Source organism: Pseudoliparis swirei, chromosome 4 (genome assembly GCF_029220125.1).
Source record: "Pseudoliparis swirei isolate HS2019 ecotype Mariana Trench chromosome 4, NWPU_hadal_v1, whole genome shotgun sequence".
Taxonomy (NCBI): Eukaryota; Metazoa; Chordata; class Actinopteri; order Perciformes; family Liparidae; genus Pseudoliparis; species Pseudoliparis swirei.
In genome coordinates, this window is record NC_079391.1 from 10365123 (window position 1) to 10390269 (window position 25147).

Consider the following 25147-nt stretch of genomic DNA (forward strand, 5'->3'; position numbering starts at 1 on the left):
GTACAGTATGTGGGTGTAGGTATGTGTGCGCACCATAAATATGTGCATGTGTGGGTTTGGCTCGACGTGCTACAGAATCATGCACCCCTCGGTGGCGTCAACAATGTGGCATAATCCTCCTGGAGGCAGAGTGTTTGGAGTGGGATAAGACCAATTCTTCTGCATGACTAGAGACCATCTGCACACAGCTCAACATGCAAACAATGCTACTTTATTTTTATTTTTTATGTTTGTACTAACTGTCTTCAGAATTAAAGCTTGCTGTTGTGGCTCACGAGGGAGTGAACGGTGGTCGTCGCCTGCCTGTTGGGGATGCAGTGCATGTACTTCTTCCATATGAATATGCGTGGCTTATCTCCAGGAAGGCCAACCGCTTTCGCTCGCTGCCATCCATCAAAAGCTCAGTGTCTCGCTGGGAGCAGTAATTGGAAATTTCAGGAGTTCAGGATATTTAGTGCTTATTAGCAGCATTACACATCAGTGAGGTGACAAGTGACATCCAGGGCCGCTCACAGAGCGACCCCGCCCCTCCACTCGTGAGCCGGAAAGAGCTTGAGGAGAACAGATGTCTAGACACTCCCTCTAACAGAACCGACTTAGAGCGCAAAGTTAAAAAGGTTACTCAAGGCGGCCTGGTGGAGTTAATCCTTTCAGTCTTTTCAAATCTGTCAAGTCTCTGCATTGTTGTTTTTGTGTCCTGAACTATGATGTTGTCCTGACATTATTCGAAGAATTAAAAACTAAAAGTCCCTTCAGCTCTTCTGCGTGCGGGGCAAAGCAGCATGGTTACACGAAAAAGAAAAAAACTTCTTTGCTAGCTATCAAAAGAAAAATGGCAAAATAACAAAGCTCTGAGTGTGTGTGTGTGTGTGTGTGTGTGTGTGTGTGTGTGTGAGAAAGAGTGTGTGTGTGTCTGTGTGTGTGTGTTTGAGCAGCTCTCGCTCGTTCGACTTTGTCATCCGGCCACCGAGCAAACAAATCCAGTTCTTTTCTCGGACAACAAGAGAGGATCTGGACGTTTAGAGGATGTATCTAGGGCAAATAATAAGCTGCCATTCAGAAAAAGGCCCTCAGAAGAGCTTTCTGTGCTTTTAACTGTGATCGACATGACTGACATTTGTCGAGTCAGACCCAGACTGCAGTCTGAGAGCCTCTCTGGACCACACTTAAACCTCAAGTTAGCAACATAGCTGTAGCGGCTTCCCTTTAAGATAAGATAAGATTAGATAATACTGTTGTTTCTTTTCGGCAGTGGGACATTTTTTTGTCAAGAATCAAAAGTGAAGCGACAGCGATATGTTAAAAGAGGGAGACAAGTGTACGAATTGTACTTGTTTGTACAGCAGATTGAGCCATTAGCAGAACTTTAAAGAGATCCAATAGTCACGCAGAACTGAAAATAAACAATGCAGCAGAACTCATAGATCCAGGACTGATGAATGGCAATATCAGATTGCAATGCATTAATGTGATTTAGCATTGCACTCCTATAACTTTATTTATAGGTAGTTTTTTTGAAAGCAGATATTTAGGCCTAGTACTGCAGGAAAATCACAGGTGCTACTCATAACTCATGGCTAAACAATGGCATTGTTCTATTCAAGTGACCCAGTAAGCCATGGCAGCGCAGAGCTGCTTGAATTTAGTCAACAGAGGGAGGTCCATGAAATGATAAAACACCAGGATGTGAGCGTGGTATTTGAAGGTCATTTGTTAGTACGCATCACAGGGTAAACTGAAAGAGGGTACAGTAATGCTGCAGAGGTGCGTGTGTGTGTGTGTGTCTGTTTCAGGGATGCCAGTGGTCAAAAAAGGTCTGGCTTGTTTTTGCTATTGCTTTCATTTACATAAATTCCTGCTTTTCCTGTCCTATAAGATTATTATTTTTTGGAAAGAAACCATTCATATTACATTTTCTAAATGCTTATCGATGCAAGTTTCCAGAGTCATTATTTGATTGTGCGGGTGCATGCAAACGTGTATGTGCCCCGAGGTAAAACTGGGGTCACGGGTATTCTGTTGTACCTCCTGGGACATGCAACCACTTGTACTTACAGACTCACATTTTTTTTTATATACTCACACTCTCTGCTAACCCCCATTACCCCTGTGTGCTGACAGGGAGCTTTTTACAGTCCTGGACAAGAAAAGGCTCTCCTGCTGCCTCCCAATCGCTGACAAAGATAGCCCCCCCCTCACTTCTTTTCATCCATTAAGCAATATAAGCAGTTGCTAAAAGTCCCAATTTTTTTTCCAAAGACAAAGTAATAAAGATATAACTTCTAAATGTCATTTTTGCAAAAAAAAGAATGAAAAACAGTACACTCGGAGATGCACAATGGAGACGTTGGGATGAAGTAAGACATTTATTTTGCACATAAAAATAATGTGGATTCTGTGGTCCAAAAAATAAATATAGGATTAAATTAATAATTTTTTTCTGTAGCATTAGAGAGTATACATAATACTAATTAAACATAATGAATGAACTAGACAAGAACGTCAACATTAACTGAGATAAGGGTCTTTGCAAGCTATTCTTTGACGTGTTAAGTTAAATAAATTACATTTGAAGGTCGGTTTAAGAGCCATGGTACAATTCTTTTCATATAGCAACAGCCAGATGTTTTGTTCTTACGTTACTGCATATTGGATGTCATTACAACTCATTATATTTCGAATTAAGAAATAATTAATGCGGAATAGCACAACTGTACTTTAAACCCTGGTATATAAAAATGAAGTCAATGTTATGTTTATTGTTCCAAACATGGCTTTGTTTTACCTGATTTTCTTGGACACTTTGATGTTAACATTTTGTTCAAACAGTGCACCTTTTGTCTTCATTCCTAATTTGATCACTGTACCAGACTATGCACAATAGTATTAGTTAGTTTAATCAATGCATGTTCTGCCTTGTGCATCGTATTTTTTGGGTCATGTCATATCCTTTCTACATCATGAAGCGATTCAGCTCTTCCCACAGAGAACATTGATTTTTTACATAAACATATTTCTGGTTAATTAATACATTAACGCTTAAACAAAAATACAATGTACAACATGCAGTTGGTTTAGTAATATGGGAAGAGGCCCCAACCCAAATACTGCTAAGGGCCCCCAAAAGTCTAGGTCCGGCCCTGCCAACCGCCCACCCGCTGTGTCATTCTGCAGCTCTCTCTGTCTTTAAAAATGAACTTTAATTAAGTGTTCTGTGTGTTGTGGTCATGCTCTGTCAAGATTCAATCTGGTGATCCACGCAGCAAGAAAAAGCACACCACAATCCCGTTGAAACACAGTAATAACTACACAGTAATAACTACACAGTAATAACAGCACACTGGCACCTCTGAAGGTTTTCAGACATCCAGTTGATGCAAGTTCAGTGTGCTGAGGACGCTGTGGCATGTGCTCCTGGACTGGATTATCCAAGTATTATCAAAGATACGATGTGGTGAAAGTCAATTGTTTTTATGGCTTTATTTTTCTCAGAGACTGGTGGGACAGGTTGCTCCCCTAAGCTCACTGACTGTCTAAATGCATGCCAGTATTGATTGTCCTTCCTCTGGCCTTTCACACAGCCTTGCTGAGGACACATTAAATGCGTTATAAGCCATTATGTGCTCCAGGCTTCAAATCTCACCTGTCTAACTTAAAACATATTGACATATTGTGCACTGACAAACTTTTTTTTGTGTGACATAGCCTCTAGGTATGAACTGATGCCGGAGCAGTGTGTTCGTGAGTCTGCGCGTGTGTGTATGTGTGTGAGTGGGAAAGCTTGTGTGAGTATGTTTGTTTGCACAGTATCGTCTCTCCGTACTGTGCTGAACACTGGGGAGCATGTCACTGAATGGCTGTGTTGGGTACATGCAGAGACATTGGATCTGTGTGTGCTGGTGAGTGTGTGTGTGTGTGTGTGCATGCATGAGTTTTGTGTGTGCGTGCGTGTGTGTGTGTGTGTGTGTTTGTGTGTACAGGGAGCAGGCTCGTCCTTCTGCTGCCCCGGGGGCTCTGAGCCCATTTCCTGTTGTGCAGTGTGATAAGTTTCCCTGTCAGATCTTCCCAGCACCACTATATTTCTGATAAGCTCCACTGCTAGTTTTCCCGACCTCTGGCACTGAGATCAATTTGAGATTGATTCAGAATGCCCTGCTGGGCCGAGCTGGAAGATCAATTTGAGATGGATTGTTCACGCCGGGGGGGCAATGACACGCAGTGCAGTGCTCACTTGCTTTCCCTTCTTTGCTTTCTTCACCCCTCACTCACTCTGACTGTTATTTCTTTCTCTCTCTCTGATTTGTTCTCTCCTATCTACTCCTCTCTCTTTCAGCGGTTTCACACTGTACTGTTGTTGCTCTGTATTACACCCTGCATGTCTTTTACATCAATCCTTGTTCATCTCTACCGCTCCCACCTGCTCCCTCTTTCTCTTCTCAGTGTCGAGTAGCCAGCGAGGATAGAGATGACTTCATTAGCAGGGGGACCAACCGCTGTAGACTGATAAGCCTGCAGGACAGGAGTGATAACTCGTCTGTGTTGGTAACACAGCAAGAAAATACATGGATAGAAGCATGCCCATCCTCCCCGCCCCACACACATTTAAATTGTCTCAGGTATGCGATCATGGTAACTCTCTCCTTTCCACCATCAGTTGTTTCTCTCTGTCTCAAAAGATGTGGCAGTGGGCCTGAAACCAGCAGATGTACTCTCCTCCCTCCTCTGCCCAGTGACCTTTTCCTCAGCAGTGCATCCACCTCTGACTGCACTGACCTTTACCTAGGGTACACCCCCCCCCCCCCCCCCCCCCCGCTATCGTCTCTCCCAGTAGACTGCAGACAGCAAATTGTCTGAGCATCCATCCACGCAGAGAGAAAGGCCGACAAAGAACAGATGGAAAAGCTGGACGTAAAAATGTAAATAGCAGTCACTCTGTAAAACTGATGCTGAAGTTGAAGTGGAAGGAGAAGGTACTGAGGCCTTTGATGAATAGTTAGTGGGCTGTTTTTTTGTTGCAGCAAAAGCTTGTCTTAATGATACACTTTGTTGCCAGTTGTGGTTACTCACTTTCTCACTCGGGATGGTGCGAGAGGATGCAGAGTTTGTTATGCTTCAACAAACTAGTGCAATATCATCCCAATCACAGGGGGAAGCCTGGTTTGTGAACTGATGTTTTTAGTAGACCAAAACTGAAAACACACGATTAAAGGGTTTAAAATCTAAACATAACATACAACAGCGTAGTAGCGACCTGCCGATGACAAAGTAGCCACGCCCTAAAGCAACGATCATCATCCATTTTACTCTAAATAGGACCATAATTTACCTAATGAACATGATGTTGTATGGAAGAAGATACTGAAGAAGAATACAGGAGTATAATGTTTACTGAGTATTAAAATCAATTGAGAAGAAGGTTCATTGTTTTTATAGACTTCTATACAATTAAACTTATTTTTGCAACTAGAGGACAGAGGAAACAACGAGAGGACAGGGGAAAGTTTTTAGGGAATCGAAGTTGATGGCACTTTTTTGACGCCAAAGTTGCCGCATGGTCCCAACACATTGCATTGCCAGCGCTACAGCTGTTCCAAAGGACCACACTTAAAGGTGGGATGAGATGCATTAAAATATACATATTTTTCCAATTATATATATTAGATATATATAATTAGAAATAAGGGCACTCATTAAGTGGAATCTCACCTAAAATGCACTCGGTTGTGCACAAAAAAAGAGAAAAGGGTAGATTTAAGAAGAAGAAGAAAAAAAACAGATCTTCAAAGGACGAGTTTAAGATCTGTTTCACCTCCACACCTCTAACTCTCTGTGCTCAGTGGATGTGCTGATTGAATTGTCGGTTTCAGAAGGTGTTTATAGATTTATCTGATACAACACACACACAATATTGCTGTATTTGACTTGGAGTGATCCAGGCTCTTAAACATACACCAAGCATATTCTATAATCAGTCACTGACCTGTTGGTCACAGAGTCTGACCTGGCCAGTTGCTTTTCACAGCACAAACACTGACACACACACACACAAACACACCTCAAACTCTCTCCACAAGCAGAACTGTCTCGCTATTTGTCAGGAGAAACTAAATGTTTAATATCATATAAAACAAATAAACAACTGAAACCAAAGTCATGCAGGTCATTTTCTTCTCTCTGTATTTTGTCTTGTTTTCCTTAATTGGTTGATCACTAAAACTCTAAAATACAAAATATCAATAAGATGCTGCAATGACGTATTGTGAAGTCGACAAATACGAGACATCTGGTTGTATGTCTCGTAAAGGAAATGAATGCAGGATGGTTATCGCACCCTTCACAGTCATGAGCTTACACAAGACTCTTGCATGGTTCAGGAGCAACCTGTACACAGATCATCATCATAGCCCGACATCCGCTCTGGGAAAAGGGTAGAAGGTGGGTGTTTATCGAGCACCATATTGTATCTATTTTACATATTACAGTTGTGTGTTTTTACAAGCTATGCTAATGCATGCTATTTCTTTCCCATTAACAAGACATAAATATGAGTTATTATCTACCAGTCTGTGGCCCTGCACATTATGACCCCCCCCCCTTAAAAAATGTAATCTATTACTGTCATGTTTTAAAGAGATTATTAGGATGTTGTGCATACAGATTTCGCAGTGGGTGGGTGTCATAGCAGCTGGCAGCCAGCTGCTGTGTTGTGACAAACAGAGTGATGTCACAGTCCAGTAGAAAAATGTCGGTGCATAAAAACGGGTGATCACTGCTCCCTTAACTGCAGATTGCCTCCATTTGCCCTTTGTTTTTTAACTGCTTCTGGTGGTTTAACAGATTTCAGCCAGCTGGGCCTGAGGCGAGATACAAATATAATATCTGACAAAATAAGTGTTGCATATAGCTTTACTGATCTATTCTTAATACTACCATACTGCCTAAAAGTCTTAAACGATAATTCAGGTTTACTACAACCGATGTCGTTGTTTTCAGTTTGGTTTGTCGGTTCGTATGTCGGCTGGGGGTCGAAAAAACTAAATGACCAATTTTGAAGCGTGGGCCAAGAATTGTCTATGAACTCTTTTTAGTTATTATAGCAATAAACATGGTAAGTACAATGATACCATAAGCACTAAACATGATGGCTCAGACTATTACAATAAAGACCAAAGATGTAATTAAGCAGAATTGTATTTTTTATTTGCTGTAGCCCCCTTATGTGACTCATTTCCCGTTGCCCTCTTGCCCATCTTTGTAATATCTGCCATCACATGAGCCTGTAAGTAGTGGCACGCTGTGTATCAAACAGCCCCGCCATCAGCACATCATCTCTCACTGCTCCTGGCAACTGCAGCCTTCGTACCCCGATGCCTCCACCTCGGCTGCCCGTGTTATTCCCTTTGAGCCTGTGTGACAGATGGGCCGCTGCGTCATTTCCATTCTAACTTACACTAGTCTAGGCACTTCTGATAATTAAAACAGATGAGAGAACACTAAAAGAGCGAAGCACATGGTGAAAGCACACGGAAATACCACAGAGCAGATGCTCAGTACGCTCGGGCCAGTACCCTCTCCACTGGGATGCAAAATAGAGCAGATAATACGAGTAACACTGTAATGATCAGAACACAGGCCGCACATTTCACAACCACAAATTAATGATCAAACTAAAGTGAATCAGTTCATCCTCGAGTCCAAGTACGACGTTTGAGCTAAATTTGGAAGAAATTCCCTCCAGGAGTACCTGAGGAATCGCCTTTAAGACAAAAACACAACGCTTAATTCCACAGCTGTCACCCGTGCAGAGACATTAAACACTGCTTCACCACAGCAGTCTATTGTCCTGGTTAACCCACACAGCTATCCAAGTCATTAGATAACTGGAGCACATGTATACCTCTGGGGCCCTACCTCTGGCACCTGAGCCTCCTAATACAGGCTACACAGTACAGTGAGCTTTTGTGGTAGTGCACTGGAGCGCACAGAGGCCACGGCTGCTGCAGCAGCAGCAGCATCTGGATTGTGAAACACTTGCCACTCTCTCCACCACATCCTTCGTTTCACAGCTGGGGTCTCGCCAAGCTGGAGGGTAACCGTGACAGTCAGAAAGCAAAGACGATAAATGATGACAAAACTCTATGTCGTCAGGGTCGCTCTGGAGCAAATGGCCTGGGGGAGAGTGGCAGTGGGAGCAGAGGAAGAGGAAGGAAGCTGTCAGGAGACAATAAATGACTTTGACTACGTCAAAATGAAAAGCTTTTATTGAGTTTAACTGTTAAATTCAAGCTAAATAATCCAACTTTATAGCAATAATAAAACGCTGGCAACCTGCATGGTGTTTTATAGCAGATTGCATTGCTTCAGCGTCTTAGACTTGAGCTGGAAAAGTTTGTTCGCAAAGTAATCTAGGCCACAGGCAGTAGTGTTTGTTGGCCAGCTCTGTGAGAACAGTGAGAGAAGGGAGGAGGGAGGAAGGAGGAGGGAGGAGGAGGAAGGAGGGAGGGCACAGTGCTGCCAGACACACAGAGCAGGATTGTTGGAGCCTGGACAGAGAGACTTTTGGTGGCTGTATCACCATGATTTACATTTGTGACGTTAGCTAAAATGTAGTTTCTGTCTCTGGGAAATGATCATGTAGATTGGCTTTTCTTTTAAATCGCTCATCCGTAGAACTCAAAATCTATATAGTATTGTTCTGGGAAAGGAGCTGAAACACATTTAGATACATTTTAATCACTTTTCCTGTTTGCAGTTTCGCATTAGTTCACATGAATAGTTTTAGCCATGTGGCCCAGACTGTAATATCTCAACATATTTTTTAATGGATTACAGGGGAATGGTGTAGATACCCAGGGGATTAACTCAAATTTCTCGGGTGATAACGGGACTTTTCCTTTAGTTTCTCTATAAAATTGTAGTTTGTGTTTTTTATTGAAATGTTTCGAGAACTTTTGGATGGATTTGTGTCGCCTTCAGGGTGACTGGTAATAACTTTGGTGACCCGATCACATTTCATCTAGCGCCATAATTGGGTCAAAATTGTATTAATATTAATGGCTTTCCCATCAGCCTCGGCTGTAGGCCTACTTGGTGTATCGTACTAATTAGCAAACGTTGGCATGGTGACATGTTAGTCTAAGATGGTGATCATGGCCGACATCATACCTGGTAATGTGAGCGTTTAGCTCAAAGGACCGCTGTGCCAAAAGTACTATATTTAAAACATTTAAATGTAAATCCTAATATAAAAAGGTTTTACAAGTTTTAAGAGGAGTTTTGAAGGCTCGAATAATGATTTTGGGAGACGGAAATTGTTGTTATTATCATTCTCAGGCAGCATCGCTGGTATTGTTTTCCCCGTGTGAGTTTCTGTGTGTGTGTGTGGGGGCGCGTGTGTTTTGTGTGAAGGCAATAGCATCGCAACTATGCAAGATACTGTGAAGAAGCTTACAGGTAGTAGACGTCACAATGAAGGTGCCTCGAGCAAGGGCACAGGAAGTAGGAGGCTAAGGAGTGAGGAAGGGGACAATGGTCTCACAATTTACGCCCCTGTGTGGATTTGAGTTTTCCTTTTTACAGTGTTTTCGCAAACGCATTCTTAGAGTTTAAACATCTTCAACACTTTGTTCAAATCTTGCAAAACCTTTTCTTTATTAGATTGCAAGCTTTCAAACACTGAGCTTAAATTGTCAAACCATTTTTTTCCCTTTGGAAATATGAGATTATTAAACCCCATAAATTACAGCCACAGAGACAGATGGCTCGGGACTTTGAGTCCTGTTCTTTAATGTGTGTGCAGGCTAGACAAGTTCTCTGGATTATTCAACTAGATGTGTCCGTACACCTGAAACGGCTGTAGAGAGACAACTTTAAGTCTCGGTCATCTCAGCTGCTAGCTCAGGTGTGTGCCATTTGTGGTTAGTTATTGTGTGTTTGTGTGTGTGTGTGTGTGTGTGTGTGTGTTGTATGACTAACCTCATTAATGCATGGCCGCACGCTGTTGAATAACTACATGGTGGAATGAGCAAATAACATTTGGGGGCTTACGGTTTAGGGGGGTGGAGGAGGGAGCGCAGGCAGAGATTAACTGTTTTGAAGGACAGGCTGGGGACATAATGTCCCATACTGCCATTTGTATAACTCTATATATGATACTGTATGCTATGATGGAACCAGCACAGCGACAGAAAATGAAGCTGCTCGGAATGAAAAAATATCAGTATTTATAGTGCAGTTGGTAACATATGTCCCAGTTATGCAGACTAAAAATGAGATTTGCTGATTTGGGTTGGGACGAACCGGTCAGCATCAATATGATTGCATCTGTTAATATTCATTTCCTATTCTTTTTATTTCAACATCTTTTGCATTCTGGTGTCATCGGGTGGATGTCCAGCAAAGTATTTCAATATTAATGATCATGTTCACCCGAGTAGCTTTAATGGGAGTATCTCTCCTCTCAATAAAACAATGTCAGCAAAAAAAAAGCCTTGTAGGCCTTTCAAAGCAATTACTTGTTTCTTGTTATATGTGTAATTGAAACCAAATATACATTTACAGGAACCCAATAGTATATTGACCTTAAATGTGTCTAATTATGTGATGTTTTTCAGGGTCTTGCTTCTTGTCCACATCCATTGGTGGATGAAGTATAACACCAATCCACATCAAGTGAACTAATAGGAGACAATGCATTGTCAGAGTCAGTGGGGTCAGTGGGGTCAGAGTGTTTAGTGCACTTTCTGTGGTTTGTGCTCATTAGAAGAGATAAAGCCTCCTGAGCTGCAGCCAGGGTTGCAGTTCAAAACGATAATTGGAGGTAAGAGTAATGAAAGCCAAGACATAACACTATTAAACTATGAAATTAAAAGTGAATACAATTAAAAAGTCCACACACTGCTGCTATCCCACTGCCCTCTCTTCTCTTTGCCCGCTATCTAAGCACACAGTTAATGTTAGTGTCGCACCATGACACTCTTGAACCACCAGCAGCAAACAGTAACCGTCTCCAGTCATATGTGTGCACGACATCAACAGAGAGATTAAAAACAATTGTGGAGACAGCACCTCTCGCTAAAATCAATAGCAGCTTACATACACAGTTGGTATGAAGCTAACGCCGAATAACGCGCCATTGATTGCAACGTTGAGGTGCAGCCATCGAGTTACTGATAAAAGGTTGCAGCGAATAATAGAATGCATGATTATCTCAGTGTGTGGGGGCAGGAGTGTGTGTTTGTGTGTGGGTAGGTGTGTGTGTGTGGGGGGGGGGGGTTATACTTACCCATAAATGGTGTTGCTGGCCCTCTTACTCGCTGCCCTGGAGCGGCTGGACTTCAACTCTCCACTCATGCTCATGTCTGCATGGAAGAGCAACCAATTAACCTTGTGCTGATACGGTAAAGAGCATTAAAATAACACAACAACAGGGGCTGCAGAGCACAAGGAATATTATGCAAATGATTATCTATCCGTAAACCCTCTACGTTGTCTAGCCATGTTTATCCTACGCCATTATTTACTCATTATTTGAGCAAAATGAACCTAATCAGTTGCACTTGCTGTCGTCATTTGACATGGTAATGACTAAAGGGCGGGCTAAGACCATCAGTGGCTGTACATCTATCAACCATCACTCTCCGTTGATTGCTTCTGCCACTCTGCGCCAGCTGTTCACCTCCATGTTTGTCAGAAATCTGGTGCAGCTTCAGACTTCAGTCTCAAAAGCCAAACCCCGTCGCTCTGTGTTCATGCATTTCTCCTGCAAACAGCTCTGCAGACATGTTCCAATGGGGCGATTAACCACGAGCCATCTTGATTACAGGATATGCCAACAGCTCACTGCTCGTGTTGGTCGAGGCTCACCAGTGATTTTCCAAAGGTGAGCATAAAAGAGAGAGAGAAAAAAAAGTGACGGAATAAAGAGAGGAGGAGAGGAGAGGCCGGTCTGACATGGACAGATGGGCGGTGAATGGAGTGTGACTGGGCCAGCTGCACATACACTCACACAGTGTGACTGTCAAATAGCTGCAAGCTACAATTAATAAAGTATGGGTTTGAACGTGTGAAAAGAAATGTAGACACGTGAGTGTGCCTTTACTTTCCACAGCAGAGATCATTTCCTGACAATTTTAGTCAAACAGTGACCTGCTTCTCTGCAGCCAACTCTGCTGGTGAGGAACTGGTGACACCGTAACTCTTACTGGCCTGAGCCGAGCAGGCATGAACACTACTACTGTGACTGTGTTGTTGATATGAGGAATATAGGCACAAATTAAATATAAAAACATGTTTTAAATACGGTACATCAAAATGTATTAGTTTGGCAAAGTGTGGGTGAATAATTCTGGCATTTCAAAAGATATGTGAAATATATGATATATTTTTTAATATAATGCTCAACCAATCGGGACATTAATTGTTAATTTCCCTATTTCGGAAAGTCTTAAACCAGCCTCTAAGAATAAAAAAGGATTTACTCTAAGTGATATGATATTACAACAAATATTACTGGGAATTCCATCATGTTGCCTGCTTTTACTTGCCATAGTTTTTATAGTGTAATATTTTCACGTGGTATGTAACTGCATCTTCCTCCAGAATTAAACAAATATTTAAAAGACATAGTGGACATTTCCTGATTTACACAGATTGGGGCTGAAGTGATTGTATGGCAGAAGGAAACTAAATTTATATTTGAAAATGTGTTTGCTGAGCAGGATGATGAATGTATGCTTGACTGCATGAAGAAGCCATGACACAGGAAGAGGGGAGGATGCTGCTGAGCACAGTTGTCTCTACGGGAGAGAAACTTTGGGAGGTAATCAGCCTGCTATTCGCTAAACAATGTCCTACATAAATATAGTGTTGTTAAATATTTTAATTCCACCTTTTACACTGTAGATTGCTATTTTGTGTGGCTTTAAGCTGGATTTTCTGTTTTGAGGTTTTATTCAATTTGCACAGGTTTGGGGTGTTAAAATGATGGCACAATGATCACTATAATGCACACAATAGTAATGTTTTGTTTTGTAAGCATCACATGGGTTAAAACGACACAACTGGAAAATTGGTTGCTGATTTTCTTAAAGATTATTTAGTTATTCCAGTGGTATGTTTGTTGGGGCTGAATCAAATGATTGTATATTATATTGCCTATCACATTATTTCCTTTATTGCATTAGTATGATTATCATGGGCAAAGTGTCATAATTACAGTGTATGGGGAGCCAATATTCACACCACAGATAATGAAAAAACTCAAGAGACTCGAGTAGAGGTAGATCATGCAGAAATCAAACAGTAGTATAATAGACAGCTTGTTTGTAAAATATTAGCAAAGGGCACAAGAGGACACATCAAGGTCAAACATGATCAGCCATGACGAGTAAGAAAGCCTCAGCCTCTGCAATGGTCTACACCAGTCGTCAATCAAAGGACGTAGGGCTGAGAGCCAGACGTGAGACAAAGAGAGAGACGGCTTCATCACACTACCTGGAAACAAAATAACACCATAACAACATGGAAATTATTTTCTTATATTCTAAATGATTCTGCATCTCTAGAAGAGGCCTTTGAAGACCCCGGTCAGCATCCTCCCTGCTGAAGTGTCCTTGAGTTGTCTGCGAGCTCCAGGAAAGCTCCTCTGTCTGAATATGCTTTCACCTCCCGGCACACACTGAACCAACCACTCCCCCATCAGGGCAACTATTAATGAATCACGACCTATTAGGCTTTAGGTGATTCTTGTATGCAACCCTAACACTTAAGAACAAAACATCAAGACTGTCAAGGACTCTGCTGAAACACATGAAGAGGGGCAATTCGTGCACAGCATGCATTTTATGTTCACAGAGCTTTTTGGCAAGCTTCAACTCCTGTACAAGTACACACACACACACACACTTCTACTACTACCACTTCACTTCAGTAATAAATCGGTCACCATACATTGCCTTGACACTCACACAAACACATCGTTGTGAACATAACAATGCACGTGGGAAGATGTAATAAACCACCGTACGTTCTCTTAATCTGTGCACTTTGAAATCACTGATGTGTGCAAGATGGGATAATAACACAATCAGATAAAAGCAACGCTCAATTTTCTGTCTTCTCTCATCATTTTCTCTTTTCCTAAATCTTTAATTTGTAAATTTTGGGTGCATCCTTAAATTATGTATCTATTTTTTTTTTTAACTTAATCTCTAAATCACGCAACTGATTTTAGAGCAGAACCAAAATGCTCAAGCAGACTGTTTCAAATATTTTCAGTGGCATTATGTGTTGTACTCTGTCTTTTCTCAAACACACCACCCAAAAAGACAGAGATTACAACGCCATTACAACTGAACGCCTTCGCAACAATCATCTAAACTCGAGCAACTGGAACTGCAGAATTGATTTCACTTTGTTTGGCTTTGATTTAAGAAACTATTTCATACCTTGATGAAAAATGTGGTTCCACCAAGATAGTTTTTTTCTTTTCCCCTATTTTCTGTATTGTACATATCTCTCTATTAATATCAGAACGTTTAATCTAATTGCTAAAGACGTAGTTTACACGTATACCTTTATTTTCATCCCAGCTCAGAACAAAGTTGTCAAGATAAAACCTTATTTGGAACAAAGCACAAAATAAAATGATCCACCTGAGTTTGTTCCATTCTTCAAATATTACAAAGGTTATTCCATTTTTTTTGCCCTAAACTTTAAATTATTTAGATAATGTCTATATGCTCAATCTTCACACTTTCTATTTGAAACCTGCTATACAATTTGGTGATATTAAAAACATTTTATAGATTTGAAAAGAGGCTATTTTTGTTTATTTTCACATGAATATGCTCGCAGCTTTTTATTCGTCTCTTTCCTCAAAGTGTTTTCATCAGGCCACATATGAGGAGAAGGTAGTCTGTCAAATACAGATGTAAAAGTGCAGCTGCAGGCTTCTCGCTGTAAAGCGTCATCCTCCTTATGTCATGCACTGAAAATGATCTCAGGTCAGACTCGGAGCCAAGCGGCATTACATTTTAGTTTCGGCTCTCAGGGCTAAATGCAGAGTAATTGTAGGCAGTAACTGTCAACATAACACTTGAAACACAATGCACAGATTAATAAAGCAAAGCAGATAGAAAAGATATGAAAGGTTAATATGAATAGATGCCATGTTGAGACCAGAGGTGTTGGTGTGAGCCAGAAAAGTGTCAACATCAGCAGGAAAGGAGGTGAATGAACGATGAGTATACATTATCTAACTTTCAGTGAAAACATCCCACATTCCCGCAAACCACAGACAGACCGCCTACGATGAGTTAAACGTCCACTGTCGTCCTTTAGCTTGTATTGTACACTTTACTTTGGCCTTCGCAGAAATGCAGCTTTGTGAGCAAAGTGCTGTTTCTGAACTCATGAAAGTTTACAAAAGAGATGCATTTTTCACATTCAACAGCTGGTAGGAAAGAAGTAATGTTTTAGTCCATTACCAGAGATAATTAAGCATTCCTAAGTTTCTGCTTCACCAGCCTTCATGCCCACAGTGCTGACCTTGCCAATGTGGGAGAAAGGTTTGGTTTGAATGAATATACCTACACAGTTTGAATGTTAAAGTTGTCAGAAACAACTCTGAATGCATCACCATGTTTACTTCATAACCTCAAACATTCCGCAGATCCGTCTGATTGGATCAATGTGTGGGTAAGGACAAAGAAAGAAAAAACTTAAGTGAAAATGAACCTGGGATTCAGACTAGCAAACAAGCTGATTCTCTGAACAGGGAGGCTTGTATACGGAGGGATGCAGAACAGGGGAGGGGAGGGCAAACAATGAGAGACACAGTGGAAAATATTGTCTTTCAGACACAGTGCTGCATGCAAACATCCACGAATACATTCATAAACACACACAAAGGGATACACACTTATATATACTCACGTCTCGGGCTGAACAGGGTCATATCAGGGATGCAAAACAACCAGGAAACTGAGAGACTCAAGCTAGACGAGGATGTATTTGCTTCTCTCTTACAACTCTCTGTTTGCGTCCTCACTCTTGCTGTGTGTGTGTGTGTGTGCGTGTGTGTTTGCGCGCGCGCTCAGGCTGTCGTTTAGCTAACTGCTGCGATATACTACTGAGTCAGTGACAAACCAGCAGGAGGAGCACCAATAGGATGTACCAAATGTTTTCCGATGGCAGGGGTGCATAGGTGGCACTGGGCTGTTCCATTTCCGGGAGAACTGGCAGGAGGATTGGGTGAGTGTGCAGCTGGTTTCCCCTCAGCAACAGGAGCTTGGCTGGAGCTCAGGGGCTTACAAATTGCAGCCAGGCGAAGAGGAAGCGTTCCGGAGTGTGTGCGTGCGTGCGTGCCTTTGCGTGCGTGCGCGTGTGCATACGTGCGTGCGTGTGTGTGTGTGTGTGTGTGTGTGTGTTACGTGTCTAAGAGCATGGGACCTGAAGATACAGATGTGCACATCACACTGACAATGTACAGACTATCTCAGCACATTCATTCACAAAATAATACATGCAGATACTTAAAAACACGCTGCAGACTGCGCGTGCTGTTTCATCGTGTCTGCGTTGCTGTGCGCTAGTTGGAGTGAGAATACACATGAGGGTATTTAATCTGTCTGGCTCCTGAGGAGAGGCTTTCATGAGGGTTTAATTAGCTTCTCTAACAACCAACAAAGTGTAAGACTGGCTGCAAGACAAACTTTATTCTTGGTCAAATGATTATTATTATCCCTCTTTTCACCCTTGGCACAACTGTATTATCACACTGTTGGATAACTGCTGTCTCATGTGAGAAGCAGTGTTTCTGTTTTATTATAAAAGACCTCTATGATCTAAAAGGATGGTACTATTCGATTCAATGATTGTGTGTGCTTCAATGTCAATGACATCCTGTAACAAAACATTTGAAACCGTATTAACATAAAGCCATATGGCATAATAAAACCATGGCATGTTTGCATTAAAAGATAAATATATCCTGCATGGCTATTCTCTTCAAACAGAGAAGTTGTCACCAAGCTGCTTTGTTCTTGTTCTCAGTTCAAATGTATTAGGTGAGATTCATATTATATGTAATGAACATGATGATAAAATAGCACAGCTGTGATGAGGGGCGATGCAATAGTCAATATATATATATATATATATCAATAGTCAATACATGACTCAAATCAGTAAAACCAACTGTGGAAATCTCCTCTTATGTTTACAACCAATACATCAAAGACACATAAGCAGAAAAAACAGATGAATAATATCAGTGAATATTGCAGACAAAAAGGCCACCACGCTATGTGCTGTTATTAGGTCATGGTCTTTCACGTATATTTCTGTGAGACCAGAGAGCGCCACTTGTGATTTCCCATGTAAATGACGTCCCAGAAACACTATTCATATATATGCTGCACATGCAAGGAGTTAATCTGGGACATGGGCTCAATTACCATTGTGTTACCACATTCAGTATTAGACAGTGAATGCTGAATATGCCAGTCTGGTCACACCCACCATGTTTGATGATGTCTGATAAATGATGATCCCAAGTGTCATCCCACCCATTATTTAGGCTACTGCTGGTTTATTAAGAGAGCTGGATGTTGCATTGCAACCAGTACTACACATTTTTTTTCCCCAATGGGTACTTTCAGACATGTCTATAAAAATAATATCAATAAACATTATTGTATTTCAGCTTTCATAAAAGAAATGCAACACAAAGTTTTTCACATTAAGATAGGAAGATACACATATAATTGACATTTTTCAAAACTCCAATGGCGGTCATTTGAGACTTATTCATCAACTACTCACCAAGTGTTGCATTCAATTTGTGAACATGTTGTTTTACTTGCTTTTATTCGTGAATAAAGAATGAAGATATATATTGAATGCAGGAAATAAGAGTGCAGTCTTGTTACTTGTGCCCGAGTCAAAGATATGAGTACTTCTTCTCCCGCTGTAAAACTGACATAATGGATCAGATTGTAATCATTCTTAGATTATTTATTTATTCATATATGTAGTTTTATTGAGATTGTTAGAAATGGGTTTCCTGAGCCCGACAGCATCACATCAGTTAAAGCTGTGAGCACATTGCTGAAACTGCAGCTCGGCCCAGAACTGCTGCTCCTGGCAGCTTGTTGAGGACACAGGAAATTAAGGACATGGACAGACAGTTCTCAAAATGAGTGAGAGCACAAACCAAAGTATGAATAGTGTGAGATGAACTCTATGTTAGTCTCACACTATTCATAAATGTCTATACTCTGGGTGAAAGGTTTCTCCTCCTACTGTATTTGTTTATGGCTTTGACTTCATCCACCTTTTCCGGATCAGTGCATTTGGCTTCACGTCGGCTATCAAAGGAATTCAAAAGAGAAACAGTAGAAACACGAGGGAGTGAGAGAGGGAGAGAAAGAGCGACTGGAGGCCTGATGCAGCCCGGCTGACTGACTCACCTCAACAGAAAGGGCTGAGGGGGAGGGATGGACCAAGGGGAGAGAAAATGAATCTGCAAAATGAAGCAATGGTTGGAGTTTAAGAGCACAAGAAACAGAAGACATACCAACGCAATATGACAAGAGTAAATACGAAGGACAAATCACAACAAAAAACTCTATGCAGGAGAAAAAACAACAAATTAGAGCTTATATAAATGAATAAATACACATTAGAATAGACTGGCTTTAAATTAACATAATGAATGTGAATATAAACCATTAAGGTTGAAGAGTAAATAACACAAATATTTAATGCTTATTTGTGTTATTTCAAAAGAATTCTAGGTGTTATTTCCTATGGATGTTGATCACATAGCAAAGAGTATAGGCTGTTTGGTATAGTGTTGATGAACTCTCATAAGGAAGCAGAGAGCCATGCTGAGGTTCCAACCAAAATAGGTAGCATTCAGTAGATGGTAAAACTATGGCTTCCAGCAATACAAACTTCATTCGTTAAAACAGACTGCGTTTCTGTTGTTTGTGTGACTGATCTTGAAAAGTCAAACAACTAAAGTCCTTCGACCCTTTTTCTCCTTCAAACTAACTGCTGCTGTGTTCAGAACTGAGTTATTTAAAACCAAGTCACATCTGAATTCGCATAATGATTGAAATGCAAATTGGTTGGAGAAAGAACTGAAAATAAGATGTCAAAAGTTTAGAGCTTATTTGATGGTGAGCTATTTTACACTGACAAATCATTTGTTTCCAGAACTAAGGCTATACATTATCATATGTATATATATACATTATCATATACAGGACTGTCTCAGAAAATTAGAATATTGTGATGAAGTTCTTTATTTTCTGCAATGCAATTAAAAAAACAAAAATGTCATGCATTCTGGATTCATTACAAATCAACTGAAATATTGCAAGCCTTTTATTCTTTTAATATTGCTGATTATGGTTTACAGCTTAAGAAAACTCAAATATCCTATCTCTAAATATTAGAATATCATGAAAAAGTATACTAGTAGGGTATTAAACAAATCACTTGAATTGTCTAATTAACTCGAAACACCTGCAAGGGTTTCCTGAGCCTTGACAAACACTCAGCTGTTATAAATCTTTTTTTTTACTTGGTCTGAGGAAATATTAAAATTTTATGAGATAGGATTTTAGAGTTTTCTTAAGCTGTAAGCCATAATCAGCAATATTAAAAGAATAAAAGGCTTGCAATATTTCAGTTGATTTGTAATGAATCCAGAATGCATGACATTTTTGTTTTTTTAATTGCATTACAGAAAATAAAGAACTTTATCACAATATTCTAATTTTCTGAGACAGTCCTGTATATGCACTGTTCCACACTGTGGGTTTTTAATATCTTCGCAATGTTGGATCAATCATCCATCCCATCTTTGATAATATGAGAGCTAAAGAATTTGATACCTCGGTTGTTTATTGCATTTGGTGCTGCAGGGATGACGTCCTTTTGTAGAGCATCCCAGAAGTTATGATTGACAAAAAGCCAATGGGATTATGGATTATTGTTAAAAACAAGATATGTGGAAAACACAAGTTATTGATACCAGCAAGTTGTCAACGAACTACGCCACATGGTGCATGAATAGGCTGTCAAGGCGTAATAGTCCCATAATTACATTTTGTTGTCTCATTTATCCACTGCTTAGCAACCACCTTTTTTAAAGTGTATTTTAAAAACAGTGACCAAGACGAGGGAACCCGAAGTGAAGCAATGCTAACTCATATCCAGGCTTGAGGACTAATTCCTGCACCACTCTAGGACGGCCATAGGAGGGGAGGTGAAGTTGTGTGTTATGGGCTCTATCTTCTTGATGTTGCTGTGCTTCTTCAGATGCTGCAGTTGCAAAATAATGGGTTTACATTCATGCTGAGTATAAATTATAATTGTGATAAAGATGACATTAACCAATCCCAGTCCTCATGCATAAGCCTAACCCATCCATCCAATGATACATTTTTTTAAACTATTGGGGTTTCAGAATAATGGCTCATCAAAACTATGGCATGGCGCCATGTTGAGTGTGAGTGTGCAGGTTAAGGTGTGCTTCAGGGACACTAGAGCACACTGTTGAGCAATCTGTGTGTCATGGGCCTAACTCAACAAAACACCAGCTATTGAGAGGAAACCCACCTGATGACCCTCTGCTTGCACTCTTACACTCACACACAACGTCATAATAAACCGTCTCCGGTCAACATAACCCATAAAAAGTCTCCCATTCCAGCAGTTTTGCTTAACGGATATAATTTAGATATAGGGCCGGGTCAATCTGACCGACATCTGCTCTTTGCTATGGTGAGAGTAGGATTTAAAGGCAGTTTAAATGTATTTTATGGGTCTGGGCAAGAGCATTGCATTGCCTGTCAGAGGGCCAAGGAGATCGATGATGGCACGGCCCTTCAACCACGGAATATAAACGTAAATTTGAATCGACAGCATAGCCGTATACAACACAGAGGAAATCATCAGTGGTTGGTTCTTGTTCCAGCCCAACTTGGTCAGTTCTAGAGACGACCTGGAGCCAACACACAACCCTCCTCTCCTGATTAGCCACGCTGGGTGTTCACACCCGGTCACACATAGCACCAACACCCAATGAAAACCAGTGTTCACCGAGGTATTGCTGTATCTTGACATGATAATCTTCTTTTTAAATGCACCGCCGCACTCTTCCCCCCCCCACCATAGAGCACTGACGACAGCTCATACATTATCATCGAGTGCCTTTCTCTTTCCTTCCCCTTCTCCCTCTGCGTGTCACACCCACCGACTCCCCCTCACATCGTCCTCCCCCGCCGCTCTCTCTAGCTGGAGTGTCTCAGTGTGAAAACCTCATTATGTTGCGCTACTGGACCTGCAAACTCAATTGGACAGAGAGCTATAGTCCGGGTTTGAGCCAGTGTGTTTTTGTGTGAGTGTGGATGACGGCGCATACATGCCTGTTTGTGTGTGCCGGCACCTGTATGTGTATCGGTGGTGAATAAATCAGGAAGGGCTCCGTCAGTGTGACAGTGCCCAGGTGGTGAGATGTTCTCCTTTTTCGAGCTTTCGGTAACTGTGGCCGTGATTTGGCTCGTCTGATGAGGCCTGCAGCCAGCGACACATTTCACAAAGCTTTAACTGGCACCTCATTCCCTCGGCTTTGCTGCTGGACCTCAGCTACATTTAAAAGACTCTCTTGTTCCGGTTGTGCATGGATACATATTACCAAAGGAACAAACAATTGTTTTTTATTATATCGGCTTTTAATTGAGAAACAAATTGGAGTCAAATCTTTGTTCTGTTTTGACTGAACATGGAGTGCCAGTGACTGTGTCTTTGTTGTTAGGATCTGGCTTTAATGCTGGTAACTCGAATGTGAGATAACAGTGTCGACACTGTCCAGTCTAATCTCTGTTCTCTCCCTGGAGCATCTCTCGGACTCACAACACACAGTGACTGTACGTTGTTTCCAAAATGGTGATGTATTGAGCATATAAAGCTGGTTTGAGGAGGAACAGTGCAGGTTCCTCAGAGGATAATCCAATTTATATTGGCCAGCTTCTAAAGAAGCAATTATAAGGTGGATTCAATTAGGCTTAGAGATAGGGAGATTGTTGAACTCAGTTAACTTTGCATTAGTGCCTCTTTCCTTGCTGTGCGCAGTGAGACAGACACTAGAGAGAGTGTATAGCATTCCCCAACCTCCCCATTCATCATCCTCCACAGCATGTTCTGTCTGCATCAAGGATAGCTTTGTTCATTCAGACTGCCCAGCTGTGACGAAACAGAAAAATAAATCCCTTTAAACTCACAATATAGATGTATCTGAACAAATACCATAACGAAATACCACAGAGGACAAGCAAACATAAGCCTGATTAAAAAACTAATTGTCGTTTGTTTTTACACTTCAGAAATCAATATTTGTGTGGAACAGCTGAGTTGTCAACTTTTTAAATCTTTTTTAATATTTCATATACTCATACCTCAACGACTGCTGACACCCCCACGGCCTTGGTGGAGTGCTGGCTAAGTGCTAGTTGCTCTGCAACAGAAACACAGAGAGCAACCTTGCCTCTTACTAAATGATGTTCCTTTCTCCTAAAACGTTTTTTAACAGATGGTTACAAAAGAAAGACAATCCTGCATCTGACCCATCCTTAGTTATGAAGGAGCAGTGGGCTGCAGTGAAGCGCCCGGGGAGCAACTGGGGGTTCAGTGTCTTGCTCAAGGACACTTCAACATGCACCTATGGGGAGAGCGGGGATCGAAAGCGGGTGCCTTGTGGGTACGGGACGACCCCTGATCATCCCCATGGCCTTCAACAAGAACAACACCAAAAATACTTACATTAAAATAAGACGTTTTTTTCCCCACAGGACACACACAGCTGTCTCCTTGGTGAAAGTCCTGTGGTTGATGACGCACCAACAACTCCTGCATAGACATTCATACTTTACTTTTGTAACAAGCCAAGAAGCCACTCACGTGACTCGGATAATGAGCATCAGATCAGTGTGTGTGTGTGTGTGTATGTATGTGTGTGCATGTGAAAGAGTTGTATTAGTCCAGAAAAGCAGTTGCCTAATGATGCTCTTTAAAAAAAAAGAAAATGGTCACTTACTGCTGTGTGTCTGCTTCTTGTCAGGTCTACCAACTCCATGACAGCATTGTCGTCGCTCACTGCTTCCTGGTTATTATCATCTGAGCGTTTATCCACGGACTTAGAGCTGTCTCCATGAAGTAACTGTAGCAGATTATCCTCAGCCGGTCCTCTTGATCCTTTGCACCGCGTCTCATCTGCTCGCTCCCTCTGCATTCAGCCAGCGACACACTTCCTCCACTCGGTCAGACTGAATCACTCTTTGAAGTTAATGAGTCAAAACTATCAGTCGTTTTGCTTTGAATTAGAAAACTGACAGATTGATTACATTTTTAATTGAAGCTGTCACTTTCAATTAGGATGACATCCTTGAGAAGCCCTCTCCTCTCGAAACACTTAATTTATTAATTCATCATCAACCTCCATGTTACATCCTGATCTTTTTTCTCTTCCTCTGTCACTGTTAAGGACCCTTATCGTCCACAGATGACCATCAAGGCGTTGATGTCAAGCGCTTCATATTTTATAATCTCCATTTACGTCCCATTATATTATGACTTTTTATGTTACTTATTGTGTTTCTTGTATCTTTGGTTGGCTTCCCTCCAGTCGCTATCTCCCCACTAACTCATGGAGCTTGCTTTCCTCTTATTCTTCTAGCAGTGTCACTCTTTGATAAATGATTCCAAACCAAAATATGAGAAAATGTGTATTAAACTTGCATGGCATCATTAATGGAGTTGATTTTGTTATTAATTGTAATATCAATTATGTATGGTGATCTCTTGCAGTGACTCACATGAATATACTATATAATATAATATAATCAAAATAATGAAATAATTAAGTGTGACTTCACAGATTGGCTATAGTTCAACAACAGAAGTACTTTCAAAAAAATGTTTTTAACCAAAGGTATCTAAATCTGTTCCTAGAATCTATTAAAAATATATATATATATATATAAATAATATATATAATATATATATATATATATATTTATATAATATATAATATAAATATAATGTATTTATTTATTTATTATTTAGCTCTCAATCTCTCGAAGCAGAGTTGAGTTTCATAGATCTGGGAAATCTTTGATCGGGACTTGTCCTTTAACTCCCACGTAAAGCAAATCTCAAGGACTGCTGCATTCTTTCTTTCAATATTTCAAAAAAAAATCAGGCACATCTTGTCAAAAAATGCAGAAAAAATGTTTTCACGCGTTCACACGAGACTGGACTGCTGCAACTTATTAGCTTAGGCTGCACTTAAATAATAAATCCCTTCCCTTGATCCCAGAAATGCTGCAGCTCTGTTCTCACTAAAAACTAAAAAAAAGAATCACATCACTCCCTGCACTGCTCACTCTCTGCCTCCCAAATCAATCATCAATCATCAATAAAATTCTTTAAAATTCTTCTCTTGCCTTGATGCCATCATCATATCTTATCTTTAGAGTATGTAGTGTGCTATTGCTTACCACTAGAGATAAATGGAGCTACGTGTACTTAATGCTTTACCTAGAGTCTTTCCTAAAGTCTTAAAGGTTATCAGGTTTTTATTTATTAGTTCTCTTTTTCCCCAGCTTCCACGGAAGTCCACACAGTCACACAGTCACCTCTAGACTTTAAGACCTTACTTAAGACCTTCCTCTATTTGAGGCTTGCTGCCGTTGAAGTTTGCCTCCCTGGTCCAGCCCCTTGATATGCTGCTATAGCTGCTATTGGCTTGGGGCTATTGAGGATTTTTTGCTTTTCTCTCCTTCCTTTTTCTCCTTCATCTCAATTCTTTTTTCATCTCAATCACACGTCTCTCTGCTTTCTCCCTTTCCCCCTTCTTCTTTGACTTTACCTTGAGGTGGGTCATCTGACCCATGGGGACGGACTAGATCCCTGATGGATCGCAATCACCTGCCTGCCGGAATTCCACACTGCCACTGAATTGTGTCCTCCTCCCACTCGCACCTCCCACCCCACCGCCCCTGATGGATCGTGGATCGGTGGAGGTACTATCGTGGAATATGTCACTATGTCATATTCATTGAATGTGTCATTA

At 41.0% G+C, this 25147-nt stretch overlaps 1 protein-coding gene across 3 annotated transcripts in view; it reads right to left on the reverse strand.

Annotated features, from left to right (window-relative positions):
* si:dkey-234i14.2 (heterogeneous nuclear ribonucleoprotein C) overlaps nt 1–16270 on the reverse strand; it is a 39002-nt gene extending 22732 nt beyond the window's left edge. The window contains exons 1-2 of one of the 3 annotated variants that reach the window (XM_056412839.1): nt 15937–16270; nt 11285–11360 (exon numbers count right to left, since the gene is read on the reverse strand). In XM_056412839.1, the coding sequence (XP_056268814.1) occupies nt 11285–11360; nt 15937–15958 (98 nt within the window). In that variant the 5' untranslated portion in view covers nt 15959–16270. Of the gene's footprint in view, nt 1–11284; nt 11361–11677; nt 13711–15936 lie in introns of those variants that run through there. The other 2 variants (XM_056412837.1, XM_056412838.1) reach the window with 2 other exon arrangements.
* Nucleotides 16271–25147: the final 8877 nt, after the last annotated feature.